General features: G+C 42.1%; 1 protein-coding gene and 1 non-coding gene across 2 annotated transcripts in view; one reads left to right on the top strand and one right to left on the bottom strand.

The window, feature by feature from the left end:
• Window positions 1-24,788, top strand: part of Apaf1 (apoptotic peptidase activating factor 1) — a 78,618-nt gene that overhangs the window by 41,990 nt on the left and 11,840 nt on the right. The window contains exons 17-22 of the mRNA XM_036170143.1: window positions 1,848-2,009; window positions 6,343-6,471; window positions 10,073-10,198; window positions 11,959-12,078; window positions 16,278-16,394; window positions 18,978-19,103. Coding sequence (XP_036026036.1) covers window positions 1,848-2,009; window positions 6,343-6,471; window positions 10,073-10,198; window positions 11,959-12,078; window positions 16,278-16,394; window positions 18,978-19,103 — 780 coding nt within the window. The remainder of the gene's footprint in view (window positions 1-1,847; window positions 2,010-6,342; window positions 6,472-10,072; window positions 10,199-11,958; window positions 12,079-16,277; window positions 16,395-18,977; window positions 19,104-24,788) is intronic.
• On the bottom strand, window positions 22,493-22,599 carry LOC118571288. The gene has a single exon (XR_004943326.1). It is a non-coding gene; the product is annotated as a U6 spliceosomal RNA (small nuclear RNA).

The following is a 24,788-nucleotide window of genomic DNA, read 5'->3' as shown; positions in this document are numbered from 1 at the left end:
GCCATTTCATCGGCTGCAGGTCCATTCCTGTGCAGATTCAGTGTAGCCTTTGCGGTGGGTCTGAGTTGGGATTGCTGGCTGCAGCCCTGCCCTTAGCATGGCGTTTTGCTGCCTTTCTCCCTGTCTTCTGGCTGTTCTTTCCACCCCCCATGTGCTACATTCCCTAGGCCTTAGGGGGAATGGTCTGATTGTCTCGTTCAGGACTGACTCGTCACTTATTCTCAGCACTTGGTCAGTCACAAGTCTCACTCACCACCATTGCATTGTGATGGACACATAGGCTGATTCCAGCGGCGTGGTCAGTGCAGAGTCCTGAGCTGAGAAGCCCCCATGTCACGTTGCTCAGACGGGTGTGTGATTTCTGACGTGTGGGTGCCACTAGCAGTGGGGTCAGGCGTCACTCCACTCGTGGAGAACTGCCTGTGTGGATGGTGCCTTTCCCACAGTGCTGCTAAGCCAGTGTCACTGGCTGGTTTGCACAGTGACATGTGGAGAGCAAAGGTCCTGCACAATGATGCCAGATAACAGCGTGTCAAGGCCATGGCCTTGTAAGCTTTTATCATCCGAGAGAATAAGCTGTAAAATTAGATCATGCCCCAAAGGCTCCGGGATGTTTCTAAGCTTGTTGTAGGGTATCATGTTGACAAGCCTGTGGTTTTTGGACCTTAATGAGAAAATGTTTTATTCAAAGATTGTTATTTAAAGCTCACCACGTTTTCAGGTGCACAGGGACCCTGGTTACAGTGCAGTGACCTCCTCAGAGTGCAGTGGTGTGGTTTAGATCATCTCCAGATGTGTGAAATTTTATCATTCCTTGGCCAGGCACTGAGTTAGGTGCAGAAGCAGGTACAGTTTTGGTGGATGTAATGAAATTAAATTGTGTCAGCTTTTATTTTATTTCCTAAACTTAAGTAACAGTTGCCTTGTTTGACCTACTAACAGTATGATTTCTCATCGATTCTGTAAGATATGACCAAATATTACTTGACTCTGTGTGTGTGTGTGCGTGTGCGTGTGCGTGTGCGTGTGCGTGTGCGTGTGCGTGTGCGTGTGTGTGTGTGTGTGTCTGTCCAATCCTTAGTCTGGGACATGGTAGCCCTTATGAAGCCAAGACACTGCTCCAGGTCAGAGAGAGTAAACATGTATCTTTTCAGAGGCCTTGCTTTTTGTACTACTTGTGTGGCTGCTCTAGAAGATGGCTTCGTCCTGTATTTTGTACCTCAGCTCTCAGGAGCTGCTTAGTTCTGCAGCACTGCACGGTCCTGCCAAGCCCAGTGGAAGCTCTGCTTCCTCTCAGTACAGCTGTTTCTCTTGACCTCTGCATGCCCTGCAGGCACTGGGCCCAGGACAGTTTCCTGCTGTGCTTGTGGTGGATGTGAAGCATGCTTGTCCCAGCAGAGGGCAGCAGCAGCCAGCTGGGAGTCCCTCCCACTCCTGTTCTTACGGTTAACACAATCTTTAGCCACCTCCACACTGTGAAAGGCCCATTTACCTTTTTTCTTTCTTTCTTTTCTTTTCTTTTTTTTTTTTTACTTTTGAGTTGAGATCTCATGTAGCCCAGGCTGGCTTCAAACACATGATCCTCCTGCCTCAGCCCCAAAGTACTAGCATTATAGTTGTGCCAAACTATGTGCAGCTCAGTTAACTTTTTATCTAATTTTATACATATTGCTCCCGCCTACCTTTGGTGCAAAATGGAAGCTGGAGTTTTTAATTTAAAAGCCTCATAAAAAGTCAGACATTTGTAAAAAATTTCATTAGGTAGAGTATGTTTATATGACATTTAATCTAGCTGGAATTCTAAAGGTGTGGGTTGAGAGTAAAGCAGTTCTGTTATTTTGAAACAGCTTTGGGATGTGAGATCAGCAAACGAGAAGAAGAGCATCAATGTGAAGCAGTTCTTCCTGAGTTCAGAAGACCCCCAAGAGGATGTGGAGGTGATAGTGAAATGTTGCTCCTGGTCTGCAGATGGTACTGAAATCATAGTGGCAGCAAAAAACAAAATCCTCGTAAGTTTGTGCTTCTGTTACACGTTTCACTTTCTAGTTTAGCTCTGTGATTTGGGGCAGGCTTCCTAACTGGTCATAGTCTTTGGAGCCCTGCTCTCTAGGGGATATTCCAGGCCTTGAGAGAAAAGGTCAGAAATACTTTTTACTTTCCCAAGAAAGACAGTGTGAAACAACACATTAAAGCCAAACACTGCAAGAACAATTTGCAATGTCAAGTCAGTGTTCTTCCAGTGTATTATTTTTTACTTTTTCATTTTATGTGCATGGGTGCTTTGGCTGTGTGTGTTTTTGCACCGTGTGTACAATTCCTGTGGAGGCCAGAAGAGGGCGCTGGATCTCTGGAATTGTATTTAGAGATGCTTGTCAGCTGCCATGAGGGTGCTTGGAATCGAACCTAGGTCTTTTGGAAGAGCAACTGTTGCTTTTCACTGCTGAGCCATTTTTTTTCTAGCCCCACTTCAATTTATTTGAAACAGAATACTTTCTTCATCACTTAAAAAGATTAAAATATCCATGATTGCTAGGAGTCTTAGCTGGGGTCATCCTTGTAGATTCCCGGGAGGTTCCCTGGTGCCAGGTTTTTACCTGACCCCAAATGCCCCACCCCTTCCCAGTAGTCTCTTCCCTCCACCCTGTTGGAACACTCATGTTCCCATCCCCACCCGCCCTCAGTCCACTCATGAAATCTCTTCTAGTGCCCCTTCCCAGGGAGATCCGGCCGCCCTCCATGAACCCTCCTTGTAGCTCGGTCCTCTTGAGGGACTCCTAACCGTGGGAACAGGAGTTGTCTCCGACTCTTTTACTGGCTTTTGGGACCCTACTCCTCATTAGTCGGTCACCTTGCCCAGCCTTAACACATGGGGAGGGGCTTAGTCGTACTGCCACTTGATATGTCATGTTTTGTTGGTACTCATGGGAGACCTGCCCTTTCCTGAACAGAAACGGAGGGGGAGTGGATTGGGGGGAACAGAGAGGGTGTGGGAGGCAGGGACTGGGAGGAGAAGAGGAAGGGCAAACTGCGGCTGGGATGCAAAATAAATAAATAAATGAGTAATTTTATTAAAAAAATTAAAATTAAAAACCCCAAAATTAAAATAGAATGACTTTGGTGATTTTCAAAGTACCTAAAAAAAGATGTATGTGTATGTGTTGTGTGTCTATGTGGTTTTGTACATGTGAGTGAGTGGAGGAGGTGCCCGCTGAATCCAGAGACATTGGGTCCCTGCAGGAACCAAACCTGCGTCCTTTTGAAGCGCAGTGAGTGCGGTTTAACTGCTGAGCCATCTCTCCTACCTCTTAATTTTTTTGTTTTGCTTTGCTTGTTTATCCCTTTTACAATTTGTTGACTCCAATGAGAGAAATACTCCTGAAGAACTGAATAAGACAGTGAGCTCTTCATAAAGTAAATGAAGATATACCAAAAAGTAAATGGCAAGAAAATAGCTTCCCTTTTTCAGATCTCATGCTAGCATCATGTTCTGAGTACTCATCGACACAGATAACTTCAAATATAACTACCCAGGAGCTGGGATGGATTGCTGTGGTGCCGTGGTAACACTGGGGGCCGGGCTCCAGGTAGCCACAGAGCTTTGTCCAGAGTTGGATTGTGAGGAGTGCCAAAGGATTCATGGTTCCTGGGTAGTCTGTCCTACACTAATTTTAGAAGACATGACTGATGAGTGTTAGTGTTTTAACCAACATAAGTCAATGCTGCCATATATTTATGTATAAACTCACTGAGAGACTGAGTGCTTATTTACTGAGCTAGTAATTGTGAATCTGGGTCCTTGGTTCTTTGTGGATTTATATCTCTCAAGCAGGAAACTAAGAAGAAAAATATTTCCTTTTTGTTTTAAGTGTGTTAAAAATCTGTAAAATTAGAAAACAATCATTACATTTATAAAATTCAAAGATTAAAATTTTGATTTTTGTTGTGATAAAATATATATAATGTAAAGTTTTCCATTAGAATTTTTTTTCTGATAACTAAGGTGTGAATATAGGGACTTGAAGATATAGGCAAGCACTTTATCATTGAGCTACAACCTCGGCTCTTTTTCAATTTTATTTTGAGATAGCATCTTGCTAAAGTGTGCAGGCTGGCCTTGAACACACTGATATAGCCTAGGCTTGCCCCACACCTGTAATCCTCTTGCTTCAGCCTCCTGAGTACCTGGAATTAAAGATGTTTCCAAACCATTTTTAAATGTACTTCATTGGCATTATAATTATACATAATGTAGTACTTCCATTACCACTATATCTTTCTTTCTTTTAAAGAAAGGATTTCTCTGTGCAGGCCTGGCTGTCCTGGAACTTGCTCTGTAGAACAGGCTGGTCTAGAACTCAGATATCCACCTGCTTTTGCCTCCTGAGTGCTGGGATTCAAGGTGTGCACCACCACTGCATGGCTATATGTTTCCAAAGGTTTTCATCACTCAAACAGAGACTCCATTACCACTAATTAGCTAATAGTTCTCCGTTCTCTATCTCCACTCCCTGGTAGCTAAGGACATGACACATGAATTTATCTGTTCTGGAGACTGTACAGGTGGAATTATGCAATTCTTGGTTTACCTATGCTTGACTCATCTCATCGAGCACAATGTCTTTAAGGCTTAGGTGTGTCACAGAATGTGTCAGAACTCAGCAGTCTCTCTCTCTCTCTCTCTCTCTCTCTCTCTCTCTCTCTCTCTCTCTGCATATTCACTACATTTTTAAAATCTCACTCCTGTGTATAGGCACCTGGCTTCCTTCCACCTCTTGGGAATTGTGAATGATGCTGCAGTGGATGCTGAAGAACAGTGTCTGTTTGGGATCCTACTTTTCATAGCATTTTTGTGCACTCCTAATGGTGGACTTGCTGCATCATGGTGACCTGGTGTTCTGTCTTTGAGGAGGGTGGCTCTCCCACAGCGACTGCATCGGTGGCTGTCCCACTAGCCGTGTACAGGGTGTTAACTTCTCCACATCCGCCATAATACCTGTTGCTGTCTTTCCATTTCAGATTGTATTATTTTCCATTAAAAATTTAGAGCCATTGAAGTAGGTGTGAGGTGGTGGCTTGATACACATTTTCCAGATAACCAGTGACAAAGTCAAAGAAGAAAAAGCTTCCATCCTACTCCCTGGCTGATGCTGGGAATTGAACCCAGTGCTAGGCAGGTGCCTACCACTGAGGTGAACCCTCAATCCAAGGGGAAGTTCATTCTAAGGCATGCAGAATATCTGTTCTAGTATGGAAAGGGAAAGCTACATACTGTGTAGAACACCTCAGTTTAGACCCCTGTTGACCAGACCCCTCGTTACCGTGCTGAAACAGTTACCTAGGGTTGCCCTTACCTGTCTGCAGTGCCAGTTTTCCCTCTTGTCTCTCCTTCTTTCAGATCCTGCGCTGTTAGTCTACTCCTGCTGTCAGGACTTTTCTCTTTTGTCACTCCCCAGTTGGGACAATTTCCTATTTCACATTTGCCATCTTTTCCCTGTTACTCTTAGCCGCTAATTTTTAAGAACATCCTGCCCTGGGAAACGTTTAAATATGATTTCCCATCTTTGTTTTGGCCTTCCCTGCTGTGCTCCTTCATCTGCGTGTGTCCTGTGCTGTGCATTCACTGAACGAACCTCTTGATGGCTCCCACTGGAAGCTCTTGTTTTCTTCCTGAGGACTGTCTGTGTCTCGGTCTCAAATAGCTAGACTGTATCAGCATACTGTATGTGTGTATGAAATATACACAGTCTTACCATTTGATGAAACCTTTGGAAGAATATATTCATCATTTGAAAATCTTTCAAGAACTGAAATGAAGGTTGTATTACTAAAAAATAGCCTTTTTGGTTCAAAAATGGGAAGATAAGATTAATTGTAATGGAATAATTTGGTAGCTCTGGAGAGAAATAGAATTGGTTGAACTTATTTCGTTTTTGCAGGCCTTTGCTCTATATTGTTTTGACTGTTTTTGCTCCTAGATGTATATTTTTTCTCTTGAATCAGTAACATCGGGAGAACTGCTTTATGTGCTAACTTGCCTGGTCTGTTCCTCCATTCACAATGCTTTGTTTCTCTTTAGGCCAGCTTGAGAGATTATCTGTGGTGAATTTTCCTCTGTAGCAGATAGCTTTCAAGATGAACTGTATTTTAAAATGTTATATATATTTAAAATGTTAAATATAGTCTTATTTATAGCTGTCAGCATTTATGCTAGTCATTAGGAACTATAGGTTTTCAGGACTGACGTTTTACATTTGAGATACGAGAAACATTTTAAAATAAGTTTAGATTCAGCATGGGTAATTAAGATGTTTTGTTTTCATAGACATCTCTTTATTTTGACAGCTTTTTGATATTCACACTAGTGGCCTGTTGGCAGAGATCCATACGGGCCACCACAGCACCATCCAATACTGTGACTTCTCCCCCTATGACCGTTTGGCAGTGGTTGCTCTGTCCCAGTACTGTGTGGAGGTGAGTAGATGAATTTATTCAGTGGAATGTGGGTCTCTAGAGATCCAAGGATGACAAAAAAATGGGCTTCCTCAACCCTTAACTGTTGAGGATGCTTTCTTGTAAAATTGTGTTTTCTTCATAGCCTAATAACATATAGCTTTGGGATATTCAATTATATGACTAGCTTTATTATTTTACTGTGATTGAAGTCATTATTTTACAATGATGAAATGATAGGCCCATGTACCAAGCAGTTATTGAATATCTATACTTGGGACTGGGCAAACAATGGAATGATCATTGATTTCCTAGGTTAAGATAGGGTATAAGATAGGGCATTTCTTTTAGTTTTATCCTGTGTGTGTGTGTGTGTGTGTGTGTGTGTGTGTGTGTGTGTGTGAGAGAGAGAGAGAGAGAGAGAGAGAGAGAGAGAGAGAGAGAGAACGAGAACACTGTTCAAGCACAAGCACATGTAGAGGCCTTACCCCCCTTTCTCCTTATTTCTTTAAGAAAGGATCTCTCACTGGCTGGTGGCTGGCCATGGAGCTTTGGGATTCTCCTATCTTCACCCTAAATGTTGGGATGACAGGCACACACAGCCATGCTTGGCTTTGGATATGGTGCTGGGAATTTGAACCTGGGTCCTCATGCTTGCACAGAAAAGTACTCTTTATCACTGAACCCTGTCCCTAGTCTCTCAGTGTTTAAAATCAGCATGTAAAATAATATTATAATTTATATAAAATTGTTTAAAATAATAGGCTATATTAATTTTCATACATGTATATAATATGCTTTGACATATGCAATTCTTAAATAGTATAGATGTGGTAACTCATAAGCAGTACAGACACAGACTGTCTTCTTTTTTTTAAAAATATATTTATTTATTAAAATTTTTTTCATTTTACATACCAACCCCAGTTCCCCCTCCCTCCCCTTCTCCCGCCTCCTCACCTCCCTCCCACTCTACCCCCATCCACTCCTCAGAGTGGGTAAGGCCTTCCATGGTAGTCAACAAAGACAGACTGTAGTTAGTTTTCCTGCCTGGCCCACAGTCAGGACAAATCTCTCTCACCCGCCAGTCCCACAGTCGCTCAGACCCAGAGACTTACATTGTTTACAAACTGTATGGCCGTGGCAGGCTTCTTGTTATCTACTTCTTCTATCTTAAATTAACCCATTTCTATTAATCTATACTTTGCCATGTGGTTCGTGGCTTACCAGTACCTTATCTCTTTCTTGTCATGGCGGTGGCTGGCAGCGTCTCCCCTGCCCCAGCCTTCCACTTCCCTGAATTCTCTTCTCTCTTGTCCCGCCTGTACTTCCTGCCTGGCCACTGGCCAAACAGCATTTTATTTATACAGAGCGATATCCACAGCAATGGACTGTATTCTTTTTTGTTTTTCGAGACAGGGTTTCTCTGTGTAGTTTTGTGCCTTTCCTGGAACTCACTTTGTAGACCAAGCTGGCCTCAAACTCACAGAGATCTGCCTGGCTCTGCCTCCCGAGTGCTGGGATTAAAGGTGTACACCACCGCCCGGCAACACAGACTGTATTCTTGCATGTCTGTTTGGTATACATGTGTGAAAGGGTGCACATGCAGAGACCAGAGAACATCGTCTTCTATCACCCACCTCCTTACTGCCCTGAGACAGTCTGTCACTGAAAGTTCACTGTTCTGATGAGACTGGCTGGTCAGGGATCTCTCTAGATCTGTCTGTCTCTACTCTTTGGTGCTGGCTTTACACACATTTGTCTGCCGCCTTACATGCTGCTCAGGTTCTCATGTTTGCAGAGCAAGCATTCTTACCCACTGAGCCATCTCCCCGCTCCAGAAGCTAATCTTTTTCAAATAAATGAGTTAATTCAGATTCTTCGATGATAATTTGAGTAGGGTAAGGTGGATGTCATATATCTGATTGGCTAAGATGGCATTGTCATTGCCCAGCACAAATAAAGTCATGCTTATAAATTACTTGTGTATGTTTACAATCTTGTACTTCCTGGTGAGTTTCATACTCAGCCTTCCCTATCATTTCTAAGATCCTTACCTCTATCATTCTTAGAAAGCTCCAGGAAACAATGGCTGTCTTCCTTCTTGAAATGTAAGGCTTTGCTGGGGAAGCTCCCCGTGACAGACGAGGGAGAGCAAAGAAAGAGAGGAGGAGGGGTTCTTGAGAGTTCAGCTGGGATACTCTATTTCTGTCCTTTACGGTTGCATTTTCCAGTCGGGACTCTAGAGATAAGGCAGGCTTTTCAGCAAGTGAAAGCCGTTGGGCATGTGGTGAAGTACTTGCTTTGTCCAGGCTAATTCTGAAATCGTGGAGTAGGTCTGTAATTCAGTGTATTGAGAGGAACTCAGGCACGCGTGGTTCTTCATTAGACTGGAGTGCATTTGAGGAAGTACAGCAGAACCCAGGACGCATGCAGCCGGGATGGCGGCAGACTCCGGCAGTTTGTAGTAAGCATGGACAAGAAGAGCAATGTGTACATACTACATTAGTGTGCTCGTTTACAGTAGGCTTTTGCAGCCAGGTCACGTGAAGGTTGGATGACAATATTAGAGGGAAATGATCCTTATATGGAAGCTGCTTGTGTTCATCCTGTTATTTTCAGATTTATTTTAAAAAAGGTAAAACATTGGGGTTGGGGATTTAGCTCAGCCGTAGAGCGCTTGCCCAGCAAGCACAAGGCCCTGGGTTTGGTCCTCAGCTCTGGAGGGGAAAAAAAGGTAAAACATGCATGACTCCAGATTCAGAGCTTTATAGTAAGTTATTTTCAGAGAACTCTTACTGCCATTGTTCCCTCTCCCCGCCCTCCTCCTTCCGTCTCATAGGCAGCATCTTCCTGCATATCTAAGCAAATTTCTGTATGCACGCACATGCTTATCTATATCCAGCTTCATGTATTTATTTTTCTATTTTTTTAAAAGACAGGATCTCATGTAGCTCAGGCTGGCCTCAAATTTATTATGTAGGCAAGGATGACCCTGAGCTTCTGATCCTTGGGCCATCATGTTGGGTTTTATATGGTGTTGGGGACTGAACCTAAGGCTTTTGTGTGTGTTAAGCAAGCACTTTACCAACCAAACCACATCCCCAACATCTAATTCTTAAATAAAAGGTAATTTATGTTCTTCATTTTTTTCCCTGTTATCAGTGTATCATAGAGCTTAGTTATTTGGGGGAGTATTTTTCTCATTCCATTTTGCATAGTGTCGCATTATGTGATTAATTATAATATATTTAGTTAGTCTCCTGCTGCCTTTAAGGTGTTTTCCTTATGTACAATATATTCATGATGTTTTATGTGAATGTGTGTGTATGTGTGTGTGTGTGTGTGTGTGTGTGTGTGCTCTGTAGAGTGAACCCAGGGCCTGTGTTCACTAAATACGAGATGTACCAACTGAGCTATACCCACATGGCAATTTTTGTTATTTCTGTTTATTTACTATTAAAAATATAGTTGTTATAATAAATCATCTTATGCATAAGCCAGTTTTAAATTTTGATAGTGTTTTGGGGCTTTATTTGTAGAAATAGTATTGCCGAGTTGTTCTTGTTATTTTTAGTATCTTGTTATACTAAACTGTGTTCTTTGTTTGTTTGTTCTGTAGTTGTGGAATGTAGATTCACATTTAAAGGTAGCTGACTGCAGAGGACATTTAAGTTGGGTTCATGGTGTGATGTTTTCTCCTGATGGGACATCATTTTTGACAGCTTCTGATGACCAAACAATACGGGTGAGAAATATTGAGATTTTCATTTTAAACATTTGTTTTGTTTTTTCGAGACAGGGTTTCTCTGTGTAGCCCTGGCTGTTCTGGAGTGTACTCTACAGACCAGGCTGGCCTCAAACTCAGAGATCCACCTGCCTCTGTCTCCTGAGTGCTGGGAGTAATAGTGTGTGCCGCCCCCCCCATCCCCCCCCCTCATTTTAAACATTTCAACTAAATTTATGGAGAGATAAATTGTTGGGAAGTATTGAGGAAGGTAAATTAAGCAACTACTAGGTACTTATTTATCCTGGAAAAGTGAGTGCTTGTCACGTTGATTCTATCAGTCTCGTTTGTTCAGACATTTCATTGAATATTACTGTGGGCCAGGTGCTGGGTAACGTTCAGTGAGTAAACTGTTTACACGCACTGCATAAGATTCCAGGGAAGACTTTTGACTTCTTCCTCCTTAGTTCTCATATTTAATTACATGATAATTCTCATAGCTCATTTATTTTACCTCTTCATTTAATTGTCATTTACCTCTACTTTTCCGTTCCTAGTGTCCATGTTCAGATCCTCATCATCTGTTACCTCTCTGGTATTAGACTCTGCCTTGTTTTCTTTCTTACTTTACAGTATGCTGTGTCGAAGATATTTCCCTTATATACAATATAGTCTCACTATTATTTTGAGACACACCCACATTTCTAGTTACGTCATTTTTGCTCAAAAACAGGTAGTGGCTCTTTTGCTCATGAAGGAGATAGATAATTGTAAGTCTGCCGTTCAGACCCTCCACAGTAGGATCTCAGTCTGTCCTTTAGTTTAGCATTTCCCAAATACCCTGCTTCTTTTCCTTTCCTTCTGTAGCCTCTTACTCTTGGAGACCTTACTTTCCTGACTCTCTACTTGTTGAAATACTCACCATCCTAAGGTCTGCTCAAGCCCTCTGTGTTTCGGGAAATATCTGTTTCTTTAAGGTTATGTAATTCTGTGTCACTTTGGATTGATGCCAATTAAATTCTGACTTAAAATATAGATTTGATTTAACTCTGTATTTCCGGTGTCCCATTGCCCCCCTCCCCCGATTTATTTACATATTTTAGAATTACATCTAGCTGTTTGAGTCCAGGAATCCTAGTTGGTGCTGGTAACATCAAAGACAGTGCTTTGTATAAATCATAGCTAAAATTTGTTCAATGCTACTGTAGGTCAGACATCATACAAATTACTGTGTATGTACTGATTTACTAATTCTCATAATAGGAAGAGAGCATGAAATGTTAGGTGCTGGGAAAGCCCAGAAAGGCCTGTGCTACTTAATGTGCCATCTTACTAGACTTGACTTAGACTATACATCACTCAGTGATTCCTTCTGTAAAAGGAAGGGAAGAAAACTATAGCAGAGCACAGATTGTTTAGTGATCTGTTCATCACATACTGCTGTAAGCTCTGTGTCTTAGTGTAAATGGGTGTCAGCCAGTGCTCACCTTTATCAGGGTGACCTCCCTAAAGTCACAGTTTTCTTAAAGTAGAGCTCCCAAAGATATTTTGACTGCAGAGCCCACAACTCATATAATAGTAACTGTTTTTTACTATAGGGTGTGTTAATAAATATTTCTCGTTGTTATATAGTCTAATAGGTGAACTTTTTGTATCCTAGGCATTTTAATTGTGAATCATAATTTGTCATCTTGCTTTAAGACTAAGAGAGTCGTCTTTACAGTATCTCAGAGTGGGGACTGATAACATGTAGTTACTTATTTTCTTTATCTCTTACTCAGGTCTGGGAGACCAAGAAGGTGTGCAAGAACTCTGCTGTAGTGTTAAAGCAGGAAATAGATGTTGTGTTTCAAGAAAATGAAGCGATGGTCCTCGCAGTTGACAACATAAGAGGCCTACAAGTGAGTATGTTTTAGGAAATGTTAGAAACATTGTTTTAGTGGAACTCATCCCCTGTTTTTCTAGGATCAAGCATAATTGTATGGTTCTAACATGTACCTGCTAGGCGTTAGTTCAATAAATATATGGCTCTTGAGTTGAGGTTTGGATATGCCAGTATTCAGAATTAAATTAGATGCTATTTTTAAAAAAATGTCTTCCCCTTATTTAACCTCGTTTCTCTCTTGCTGTCGATCCCTTCCCTTGATTTGCATGGGGTCTTGAGAATACCACAAAGACAAACTAGAACTTGTTCACCACAGTGATTTGGATGTGTCTGATAGGGTAAACAAGGGGGTGAACACACCGACTAAAGCATTTTTTTCCACGGGAAGGAAAATAGGGTCTTTGCAAGAACAAAAATCATCTTCAGTGGTGGTGTCTCAGTCATCAGAGCTGAGGCAGAGGGGGCTGGACTTCACAAACTGGAGCACTCCTGCTCACTAGTGCACTTACACATTTGCTCAGTCATTTTTGAGTACTTACTAACCCTGCAGAAGGAAGGGGTTGTGTTGATACTATTAGAATAACTACATTGCTAGGGATCCAAATAGCTTACCTTAGGCCGATCTCCCTATGGTCCCAAACGACAGTCCCAGACGTCCAGTGACAGAGGAATGGTATTTATGATCCTCTGTGTGGTTGTAATAGAGCTGGCAGGTAACCTCAGGAATGGTGTCAGTGTCACTGAGCCCGAGTGGTCTCTGAATAGAAGTCCAGTGCAGTCGGCCCCACCTGGACAGGGACGTCCTGGAAGTAAGGGTGGCGTTGCAGGTGTTGGCAACAGGAAGAATGCTCACTTCACAGAGAGATTGTCTTCAGGATGCTAATACAGAGCAGCTGGATGGGAGACCTTCATAGGAGACGCCACTGTGAACAGCAGAGTGAGAGTGGACTGTGGTTAAGGGAGGTGCTAAGGGCAGCAGCCAGAGAAAATGTGTCGTTGGCATCTGTGCATCTTACATAAACTAGCAAGTGATCACCTCTGGCCCTGAGAGTCTCTTGAGAGACAGCCTTGGAGAGAGAAGACAGAAACCCTATCGTAGTTGAGGATTAACCATCCTCAAAATGATTTCTTATATACCTTAGGTCTTTCATTAATTCTTAGGTCAGAAACACAATCTGTATTAATCTCATTTTTTTCCCGTGTGGCACTGGGGATCAGACCCAGGGCCTGTGCTTGTGAGGCAAGCGCTCTAACCCTGAACCATATCTTCAGCTTTGAAATACCTTGTGAGTTTCTAGGAAAGGGCTTAGCACTGATGATCTGATCTGTTGGACTTCCCTTTCTTTTAAAATATTTGTCTATTTTTATCTTATATATTCAAGTGTTTGCCTGAGTACATGTATGTATTCCATGTGTGTGCAGTGCCCACAGAGGCCAGAACTGCATTTCCTGGAGCTGGAGTTACAGACTGTTTTGAGTTACCATGTGAGTGCTGGGAACTGAACCCCATCCTCTGTAAGAGCTCTTCTTAACCACCCAAGCCTTCTCTGCAGCTCTGGATTTTATTTTTCATGAACATCTAGTTTTACTGAAAACAGTAACAAGGGCACTCGTGACAGGAAGGGACAAGACAGTGAGGTAGAGCATGAGAGGACAAACACTGAGGAGCTGGGGAGACCAGCAGACGCGGGGCAGAGCTTGGAGTGTTAAAGCTGGGTGCTTGGGTTGGGTGGCAGAGGAAACCCAGTGCAGGACCAGACTAGTCCCAGCTGGCTTTGTGATGGTAACTGAGCTTGTCACCTTTAAAGCCCTTTCCTCTTCAGCAGTCTGTGAGCTGGTTACAGGTTTAGGCAGAATCTAAGTTCAAGAGATCCCCATTTGGGAGTCCATTGTTCATGGCACATGGGAACTTGTCTTCAGCTGTTTGGGTTTTAGAGCCAAGTTATAAAGATCTTTAAATTCATCTTGGTTTGTATTTTATAAGTTCACATTACCATCTTCGAAATATGATGTTCAGTGTTCTGTATTTATGGGATGAATGTGGATAGGAACTTGTATGTGAATTCCTTGCTTACTAGTTTTTTTAATAGACTGAGGCTTTTGCTTGGGATAGTTCTATTGTAGTTCTTTCCAAGTTCATTGTTCCCATGCTTGTATTTTTTTTTAAAAATCAAATCTATGCAACCGTTCAGTAACAGTTGTCATAACCAAAGGATGATAAGGTTGCCTGACTAAAAATGGTATCTCACTGTATGTCAGTCAGAGTCTGCAAGAGTTTACAGGACAGTTTAACTGGCAAATATTAGTTCCATTAGAATAAATGCAGAATTTTTAAATTGTGAATTAAAAGAAGTGTTAAACTTGATTTTTGTGGTGGAAGATACTTAGTTTTCAGTTCAGTCTTTTAAGAAAATATGCTTGGCAGTTTTATACATGTATATAGTGCATTTTGATCATGTATACCCCATTACCCTCTCTTATCTCCTTCCCACTTCCATTGAACCCCCTTTTTCCAACAAGTTGCTCACCTTCGTGTGTGTGTGTGTGTGTGTGTGTGTGTGTGTGTGTGTGTGTGTGTGTGTACAGGATTGGGAGTTGTTACTGGAGCGTGGCAGTTAATTAGTGATGGCACTGTTGAAGGAGATGACTTCCTCTCCCTGGTAACTGTCACCCCTCATGGAGGGATAGTATCTCCCAAGCCCCTCGCCCATTAATAATGGATTTGTTAAGGGACCTAATCTCATGTAGATATTATGGAGGTAACCATAGTTACTGTAATTTTGTGCATGCAATGGTCATGTCATATCTAGCAGACAGCATTTTACAACACACTTCTCCATTACCTGGTTCTTACATTCTTTTAGTCTCCTTCTTCCATGATGTTCTTAGAGCCTTGGAGGTGGTGATAGAGATGTCCTACATAGGTTAACATTCGCTGGTCATTTAATTTTCAGCACTGTTACTAGTTAGGGGTCTCTGCATTAACTATTGCCATTGCAAAAAAGACTCTTTGACCAAGGCTGAAAGCAGCATGAATTAGTCTTTGGGTATAAAAATAGACATTTATTCTGTTCAGAAAGCAGTTTGACAACACATCTGCTGAGCAAAATGACAGTAGAAGGCTCCCTGCTTAGGGCCTGTGACCTCCTCAGCCGTGGGCTTTTGATCCCAGGTTTACAGTACCAGGCGTGAATTCCCTTTATGGAGCAAGCTGCAGATCCAAGTGAAAGAGGTTGGTTGTCTCGGGTGCTGTCATACCACTGTTGCACAGTGTTAGCAGGTCTGTATTGTGTACCAAGTGGCCACAGCTGGGGAGAGCATTGATGACTTCTCTTCCCCAGCAGCCTGCAATAATTTAGTCTTGATTTTAAATATCTAATAAATCAGAGAATTTTGGGCAAACTGTTATAAAGAAAAAGCTACATATTATTAATTAACCTTATAATCAGTATAGCTGAAACAGTTTTATTGCGTGTGCCATGCTGAAAAAATAATTCAGATTTTTAGATCATAACACTAAGTTAGAAAGGTATCTGATAATTGATTTAAGCTTGAAAAGTATTTCCTGAGGTCTTGTCTTTTAATTGAGGTGGTAAGGCACTTCAATTTAGCATTAGGTAGAGGTTATAAAATTGGATAATCTTAGTTTAAATATTGCAAGTCCAGTGACATGATGTGCTTTCAAGTTTCTTCTGTAAGATCTGTCTCCCCACCCCTAAAGAAGGAACGAATCTTAATTTATCCTGATTTGTGAGTGACTCGGAGTATATAAATTTCAGTTTTGACTTACCATTGTGTGTAATGTCTGTCCCCGTCCTGTTTTACAGCTCCTTTAGAGAGTTCAGAAAAGTGTATTATACCAAATGATAGCCTATTAAAAATAGGCTTTGTGAAGAAATAAGAGACAGAATATGGGGCTAGCTGTTAGACTGCATATCAGACAGATGTGTCTCAGGTGGTGGGCACAGCAGCTGCTTTTCAAACCTTTTTAAAGCTTGTTTTATTTTATGAAAATGTATTTGAGCCACATAAGAGGACTAAAATGAAAGCATCAGATGCTAAATACAGCTCCTGAGTTAAGAGTCAGTCTTTGTTGTTTCCCTGAGAACTCTTGGTTATTTTCCATACTTGCTTTTATTTTTCATTTGAAGTCTCTCTTCTGAAGAATAGCAACAGAAAAAAGCTAATGACTGACTGTGCCTTCTTTTTCATTAGCTCATTGCTGGAAAAACAGGCCAGATTGATTACCTGCCTGAAGCTCAAGTGAGTTGCTGTTGCCTAAGTCCACACCTGGAGTATGTTGCGTTTGGAGATGAAGATGGAGCCATTAAGGTACTCAGTTCTAGTCTTCAGAGCTGTGACTGGAGTTATTTGTTTAGTCATCTGCTTAGCATTGCACACCCTGTACCAGACAGATCTTTCTGTCATCTAGTGGTCATTATTCCATAGACTGTGCATCTTCACCTGGTTAGCATCTCCTCACGTGACCTTTACCACTGTTTCTCGAGCTTTCTGTGTTTCTTTTTTTTTTTTTTTTAAAGATTTATTTATTTATCATGTATAGCGCTCTGCCTGCACATATCCTTGCAGGCCAGAAGAGGGCGCCAGATCTCATTACAGGTGGTTGAGTCACCATTTGTTGCTGGGAATTGAACTCAGGACCTCTGGAAGAGCAGTCTGTGCTCTTAACCGCTGAGCCATCTCTCCAGCCCGCTTTCTGTGTTTCTTATTCTCTATCTAGTCGTTTTGCTATTTTATTCATATTTCAAAAAACTAAACAGGTTTAACCAATTATACAAAAACATTTCCTCCTCTTAGAAATAGTCATGTGATGTCATTTCCAGATTCTTGAGAATGTCAGTACAGGGCCCTCTGTGTCCACTCTCCCATCTACATTTCTACATTTGATGTTAGGTGTATACCTGTCCACCACCTGAAATCCTGAACTTACTCAGCAAGACAAAATAAATAAAAAGAATCAGGGACTGACCCAGGAAATGTATTATAATGAAAATCATTTTGTATAAAAATAGTTTGACCTTTATCCCATGTTATCTAGTTGCATACCTTTTAGAGACCATTGGTCCTTGTCCTTTTTCCTCACCCAGGCTGTTGGGAATTGCTTCCTAGTTTAGTAAGACTGTGGCATTAGCCATGTTGATTACACAAATGTTCTCCAGGTTGAGCTATGCCACAAGAGGACACCAAAGCTTGTGTACACAGTGAAGAGGAGGTGACATCAGTCTGCTAGGTCTCCCTTAGCAGCCACAGGGCCGTGCATTCAGTTAAGATTGCGGCAGGTGTCTGTCAGTTGTTTGTAAAGCCAGGACTATTGGATAACTACAGGTTTCCTTGTTTTCTCTCAGGCCCCATTTTTGTACTGCTCTGTAGTATTTATTTTGAATGGGTCCGTTGTTTCCTTTTTACTGTGTTACCAACTCAGCATCTTACTCTTCCTGTTTTTACCATTTTAGTACATTGAAACTGCCTTTCAGGTAGTTTAAAAAAAAAAAAAAAGAAAGAAAAAACACCTCATAAGACATGCGTGCTTTAGGGCTGGAGAGATGGTTCAGAGGTTAAGAACACTTACTGCTCTTTCAGAGGACTTGGGTTGATTCCCAGTACCCACATGATGACTAACAACTGCCTGTGCCTCCATTCCCAGGGGATGTAAGGCTGTTTTCTGACCTCCATAGGCATCAGGCATACGTGTGGTACACTGACTTGTATTCAGGCCAACACTCATACTTGTAAAATAAAAGCAAACCTTTAAAAAAAATCCATACATCTTTTTTTCTACATTCTTCCTCACAATCCTCATACAATATAAATTATGAACTGTGTAAGAATGCCAATATTTGGCTATTTTGATTGATTTTTAATGTTAAAAAACAAAATGGTCCTGCCTAGCAGCTACTGTTTACTGTTCCAGATGCTCTCAGACATCCAACATCCTGGATATTGGATGCTGTGGCTCTTGTTTTACAGATGTCTCATCTCCTAATTTCCACAGCTTTCATGAGAGGCAGGCCTAGTGTTCCAGTGTAAGTTTCTGAATGACCCTGCTTCCCTGTAGGAACACTGTCTGTCTGTCCCTCTCCCTTGAGAAGGCCCCAGTCATACAATTCCTCTTTGCTTTTTTGAGGGCTCATTTTACCCCAATGTATGGGTTAGATTTCTAGAGTCTTGTGTTACAGCATCATCTAATATATCATTTTTAACTTGGGCAAATAAAAATACACATGTGCACATCCATATGAGTTCATTTGAAAGCCTTTTTGATATAGTCGCCATGTTTTGAGTTTGTGTTACAACGTAAACATTTTTGTATGTGTGTGTTTACAGGCCGCAGTGTGGTGTGGAGGTCAGAGGCTAGCTCTGTCGGGGGCGTCAATTCTCTCCTTCCAGCCTGTGGTCCTGGGGTCAAACTCAGGTTCTTTCTTGTGCTTATGCAGTGAGCACTTTATCCACTGATCCATCTCACCAGCCCTGTTACTGCTCTCTAATCTCTGTGTTTGGCCTTTCAAAGGCTTGTTTGTTATTGGTGTGCTGCTCTCCAGTCTCCCCATATCCCCATCTCCCTTGGCATCCTTTATCTCTCCTTATTTTTTTTTTTTCTTTGACGAAGAGCTTGCCTTGGTTTATCCAGGGTTTTTGTCCTTTCTTCGTTCTCATTTGTCAGAAATTAGCATTTTATTTTGGAGGCTGAGCGCAGACTGCCCTTGGTTGATGACTCAGGTAGAACCGTTGCTTCCTACTGCCATTTGGCCATTCTAGTGCAGACTTGGTTGGGGCTGGGCAGAGTGCGGGGACAGGTGTGCATGGCATATACATGTATGCATTGCGGGGGTATAGTGCCTAAATAGTGCTTAATTTCTTTGTATTAATTTTTTTGTGGTTTTTTTTGTTTTGAAGGTTATAGAACTTCCAAACAACAGAGTTTTCAGTTCTAGGATTGGACACAAGAAAGCTGTGCGGCACATCCAGTTCACAGCTGATGGGAAGACCCTGATTTCAAGTTCTGAGGATTCTGTAATTCAGGTGAGAGGATGAATGAACTAACATCTACACCATTAGCGGGAGGAACAAAGAACACTTCCATATCAGAAGAACACTGTGCTAAAGCTTGCTCACTTAAACCTACTGTTTTGGGTGTACATTCCCACTGTACACATAGGGTTTCGAGTGTCCATTCATGTTTCATCCTTTTTTGTGGGTGTGGCATGGTGGCAGTTCATCGAGAAGGTTGTTTATTTTGGTTTAAGTATTCATTGGAATTCTTCCTATCTTGATATTCATATTTATATGTGTAAATACATTTTTGCCATTTTTATGTAATTTATTCTCACAACTAAATTCTGACTTAAATGTTTTGTTCTTTGTGTTTTCTTCTTTTCCTGAGACAAGGCCTTGCTGTGGAGACCAAATAGCCTAGAACTTGCTTTGTGCAGACCAAGCTGTCTTTGAACTTTCGGCAATCCTCCTGCCTCTGCCATGTGGGTGCTGGGGTTGCAGACATGTACCACCATGGCCAGCTCCAATCTACGTGATCTTTTAAAGAATCATATTTATTGTGGTGATAAACTTTTGCCAAAAAAATTCACTTTTATTAAGTTCTAGTACACATACTTCAAAACTATTGAAGGCTTGCTGGGGAGGTTAGACCTCCCCCATTTCCTATTCTTCAGAACTACCGCTGGTGGCGTTTAGATATTTAGGTATTTTTAGATCTTTGAGATCTTGTCTTTGATGTTTACCTTCATGCCTCCATATGGCATGCTTGTAGTGCTGTTTCTAATTTTCCACTTGGGGAATTGCTGACTCCCCAAGAGTGAGGACTTAGCATTTGTTCTCTGCCTCGCCTGTCTCCAGCACATGTTCATGCATGCATGCGTGCACCCAGAGCCGTTTATCAGACCCGCCCTCACTGCAGTTCTGAGTGTTGTCACTGTGACCGAGCAGACTGTACTAAAGGGTGTTACGAGTGCAGTGCCTGTCTTTGTTTTCCTTAATGTAGGCTCTTACTATGGAGCGAGGGTGTCCTGGAACTCCCTATGTAGCATGGGCTTATTGGTCTTGAACTCAGTATCCTCTAGCCTCTTGAGTGCTGGGATTACAGGTGTGCCCCACCACACCTCATGGTTGCAGTTCCTATCATAATACAGTTTAGAAAAATGTAGTCTTTGATTGTGTGTGGCTAGAAATTATTTCACCTTAAAACTTTAAAGATACTGCTTCATTTTTTCCCCCTAAGTTCTGAAATTTATATTGAGAAATCTAAAGTCATTCTGATTTTTTTGTTTTTCATTGAGACAGGATCTCACTGTGTAGCTCTGCCAGGCCTAGAACTTGCTCTGTAGACCAGGCTGGCCTTGAATTCACAGAATCCATCTGCCCCTGTCTCCCAGTGCTGGGATTAAAGGCGTGCACCATCATTTTAGGTTTTAAATCTTTCTGGAAGATTTCAATGTCTTCTCTGTGGCCTCAGAAATTTCATGATGATGTGCCTTCCATTATTTTGTCCATTTTGGTAGTTTCTTTCAAGGAAACTTATTCTTAAGTCCAGACTTTACTTGAATTATTTCTTCTTTTCCCCTTTCCTTTTCTGGTCCAATCTGATTCTCTTTTTGTAAAACCCATCATTCATCTATTGGTTCCCAGCCAGTCCTTTTGTCCTGGTTTATTGTAGTTGTAAGTTTTTTCTGGTCCCGCCTGGCTCCAATGGCCTCAAGGTCCCGCAGCCACTCAGACCCAACTAAACACACAGAGGCTTATATTATTTACTAATGATATGGCCTGATGGCTCAGGCTTCTTGCTAGCTAGCTCTTACATCTTAAATTAACTCATTTCTATAAATCTATACTTTTCCATGTGTCTTGTGGCTTACCAGTACCTTTTACGTCCTGTTTCTTCTGGTGGCAGCTGGCAGCGTCTCCTCTGCTGTCTTTCTCCTTCCTCTCTCTCTAGTTAGAATGTCTCACTTAACCTTATTCTGCCAATGGTGATTGGCCAAACAGCTTTATTTATCAACCAATCAGAGCAACACATATTCACAGCATACAGAACAACATCACCCATGAGTTTATTGTTTGGGGGAGGGTTCTTTATAGCCTAGGCTGGACTTGGACTTATCCCATGGCTGAGGATGACCTTTCAGATTCTTCTGCCTCCATTTCCTGGGGTTAGACATGTGCCACAACATTTGGGAGTCTTTGCACACCCCCTCCCTCACCCCATTTACACTCTCTACACTGTGTTCTATATTCTAGAATTTTCTTCAGTTTTTACATTTTTAATGCTTAAGAATTCCTTTCTTTTTTTTTTTTTTAATTTTAGATAGGGCTCACTAGACAGCTCAGGCTCACTTCAGTCTTGTTATGTAGCCGAGGTGGGCTTTGACCTCAGAAAGACCCACGTGCCTCTGCTTCTTGAGCACTGGGTTAAAGGCGTGTACCACCACTCCCCATCCTAGCTAGTTCCACTTTTGGGTCATACTCCTGATTTTACTTAGTATATATTTCTTGTACTGGCAACATTTAACTATGCCATTAAAAACTATTTTTTAAAAAACCAATCTTGCTGTGTTCTGTCTTTGTGAAGGTGTAGGATTGGAATGAAATTTGGCTTCAATACAGCACTTTATTATAAGCTCCCATGATGCTTCTTTATTAGCTGTGAAACTCATATAATAGTCATATTTATTCCTCTCCAGATGTCTTTGAAATGAGGGAAACTTAACTACATCAGATAAATCCTGTTGGGACATTGTATGTGGTGTGAACTTAAATTCATAAGATTTTATGACCTGTTTGTAGATATTCTCAGCCAGAGGGAGAAATAATTTTTAGAATAAGAGTTATTTTTAGAAATACAAGTTGTATTTCATCTTTTTCTGGACTGCTCAGAATGGCTTTTACATATACAGGGTTTTTAAAAGATGTGTCTTGGCTGGGTGGTGGTGGTGCATGCCTGTAATCCCAGCACTTGGGAGGCAGAGGCAGGTGGATCTCTGTGAGTTCGAGGCCAGCCTGATCTACAGAGCTAGTCCAGGACAGGCTCCAAAGCTACTGAGAAACCCTGTCTCAAAAAACCAAAAAAAAAAAAAAAAAAGAAAAAAGAAAAAAAGATGTGTCTTATATGTGGGTGCTCACACACATGCTTATCATGGAGTCATGTGAGCTCATGTGGAGGTCAGAGTACAGTGTGTGGGAAATGGTTCTCTTCTATCATGTTGATTCCAGGGATGCAACTAAGACTTTGAGGCTTAAAAAATATGGGCTACTGCTGGGTGTGGTGCTGCACACCAATAATCCAAGCATTTGGCAAGTAGAGACAGGTGGATCTCTGTAAGTTCAAGGCCAGCCTTGTCTACAAGGTGAGTTCCAAGACAGCTGGGAATACATAGAGAGACCTTCTCTTAAAAAAAAAAAAAAAAATGGACTGCTTCATGAATTTGTATGTCATTTTTGAACAGGGTCCATGCTAATCTTCTCTGTGTAGTTCTGATTTTAGTATGTGTGCTGCCAAAGTAAGCATTTACAGGGTTTTAATGGCTCCTATAATGAAATGCTTTGTAGGTATTTCTAAGAAATATTGGATTGAGGTTTTCATTTGTTTGTTTTTTGTGTTGTGATCTTTTAACTCTAGATGTCATGTAGCTCAGTTTGGTCTTGAACTCACTATGTAATCAAGGCTGGCTTTGAATTCTTGCTCCTTCTGCCTCTTTTGCCCAAGTGCTGGGAATATGGTGTGTGCAGCCATACCTGGCTTTGTTTTAGTAAATGACTGAATGGAGTTTTGTATCCCCAGCCTGAGACAGATTTAGGGAATCTCTGTCAAGTGTGAGTCATTGCTAGAAGTAGAAGAATAACCCCACCTGATGCTAGCACTGAACATTGTCCTGTTTTGGTAGCTTTTGACTCTTTACCTTGAGGTAAATGAAGGGTCCTGAGCACAGGCAAGAGTCAGAAACACTTGCCTACCTGATCCATAAAAATATGTTGGTCCTTACAGGTATAAGAAATTTAGTATTTATTTATTTACTGCTGTTTTTGTGACTTTCTGTTGGGGTCTTGATGAATAGCCTGGGTTGCCTTCAGACCTGTGATTCCTCTTCCTCGACCTTCCCCAGTGCTCCAATTATAGGCATGCCCAGCCAGCTTTTTTTTTTAATTGAATTTTATTTCATTAGTTGAAAAAATTCCTTAGTGTATATACTCACAAAAATTATTGATAATGGTAGACATCCCAAAGTTCAACTTCAGTGCAGTTGGACAATGCTAGTAGAACCTTATCTGTCATACCAAGGTGATTCTCTTAACACAGTATGTTTGAGTCCAGGGAAAAGCAACACGTTGTTGCCTTATCAGAAAGTGTCCTTGAGACAGCTACTAATCTCCTTTCGGGGCTCTTTGTCGCGCATGCTCAGGAAGGCTGTCTGGTTTCCTGAGTAGAGAGCAGCAGCAGGAAGAAGAACCTAGTCAGGATGCACTTTGAATTAGGTACAGCCTAGACTGTTAAGATGGGAAGAGTGTGTGACGAGCAGCCATTGACCCTCAAGTCTGCTCAACCCAGAAAGAAAGGAGGGAGCCAGGACATTCCTAGTGGAAATGGCTTAGGGGTATGCCTTGCCATACAGGGTGCCATGGCCTCTTGGTATGATTTGGGGAGCCAGAAAAGCCCATGTCACTTCACCTTACCACAGTCCCCAGCATGTATCATTGAGGTCTTAGAATGCTGAAATTTCTGACCCACCCGTGCTCCTTTAGAACTCTGTCACCTCTAGTACCCTTCTGCAGTGGCTCGCTGGCACACAGCAGATCCTGATCCTGGTCATCCCGATATTTGAATGATGTCCCCAGCTGGAAGACAGGAAGAGATAGAGCCAAGAGCCCAGCCTGGTGGGGAGGATGGCTGCTGTGTGTGGCAGAGACTGAAGGACGGGAAGGAAGATTCAGCATGGCTTTTATAGTTTTGCCTAGCTGGCTAGGAGAGGGCTGAAGTTATCTCTGAGCTGTTTGCTGTGCACTCAGACCAGAGCCAGAACGTTGATGGTGCACATGCCTGTGGTGGTGCCGCCCCTCTGAGGCTGCGTTCTTCTGCAAGCCATCTGCTCGCCTGTGCTCACTGGACTTGGACTTGCTTCCAGTCCTTTTTTCCCTTTTTCTTTTTTCTTCTCATATAATACATCCCTCCCTCCATCCCCCACCTCTGCTCTCCCCCAGATCCACTCCTCCTCCTCCTCCTCCTCCTCCTCCTCCTCCTCCTCCTCCACTTCCCTTCATAAGAGAGCAGGCCTCCCAGCGATAGCAAAGAACATGGCATAACAAGATGAACTAAGACTAGGCACAAAGCCTTATATCAAGGCAGGGTGAGGAAACCCAGTAGGAGGAAAAGGGTCCTGAGCACAGGCAATTGTCAGAGACACCTCCTCTCCCACTGTTAGGAGTCTTCAAAAACCCCAAGCTAAACAACCACAGCATGTATGCAGAGAGCATCTAGTGCAGACCTGCACAGGCTCTGAATGCCGCTTCAGTCTCTGTTAGATACTATGAGCCCTGCTTAGTTGATTCTGTAGGTCTTTCAATACTTTTCCAGGTTTTTTTTTTAAATTCATTCACTGCATTTGAAAAGTTCTCAGTTTGTGAATCTCCCTCCCTCCCTCCCTCCCTCCCTCCCTCCCTCCCTTCCTCCCTTCCTCCCTCCCTCCCTCCCTCCCTCCCTCC

This window comes from Onychomys torridus, chromosome 20 (assembly GCF_903995425.1).
Source record: "Onychomys torridus chromosome 20, mOncTor1.1, whole genome shotgun sequence".
In the NCBI taxonomy this organism is placed as follows: domain Eukaryota; kingdom Metazoa; phylum Chordata; class Mammalia; order Rodentia; family Cricetidae; genus Onychomys; species Onychomys torridus.
Note: the sequence above shows the minus strand (reverse complement) of the source record. Positions and strands in the feature narration are given on the sequence as shown.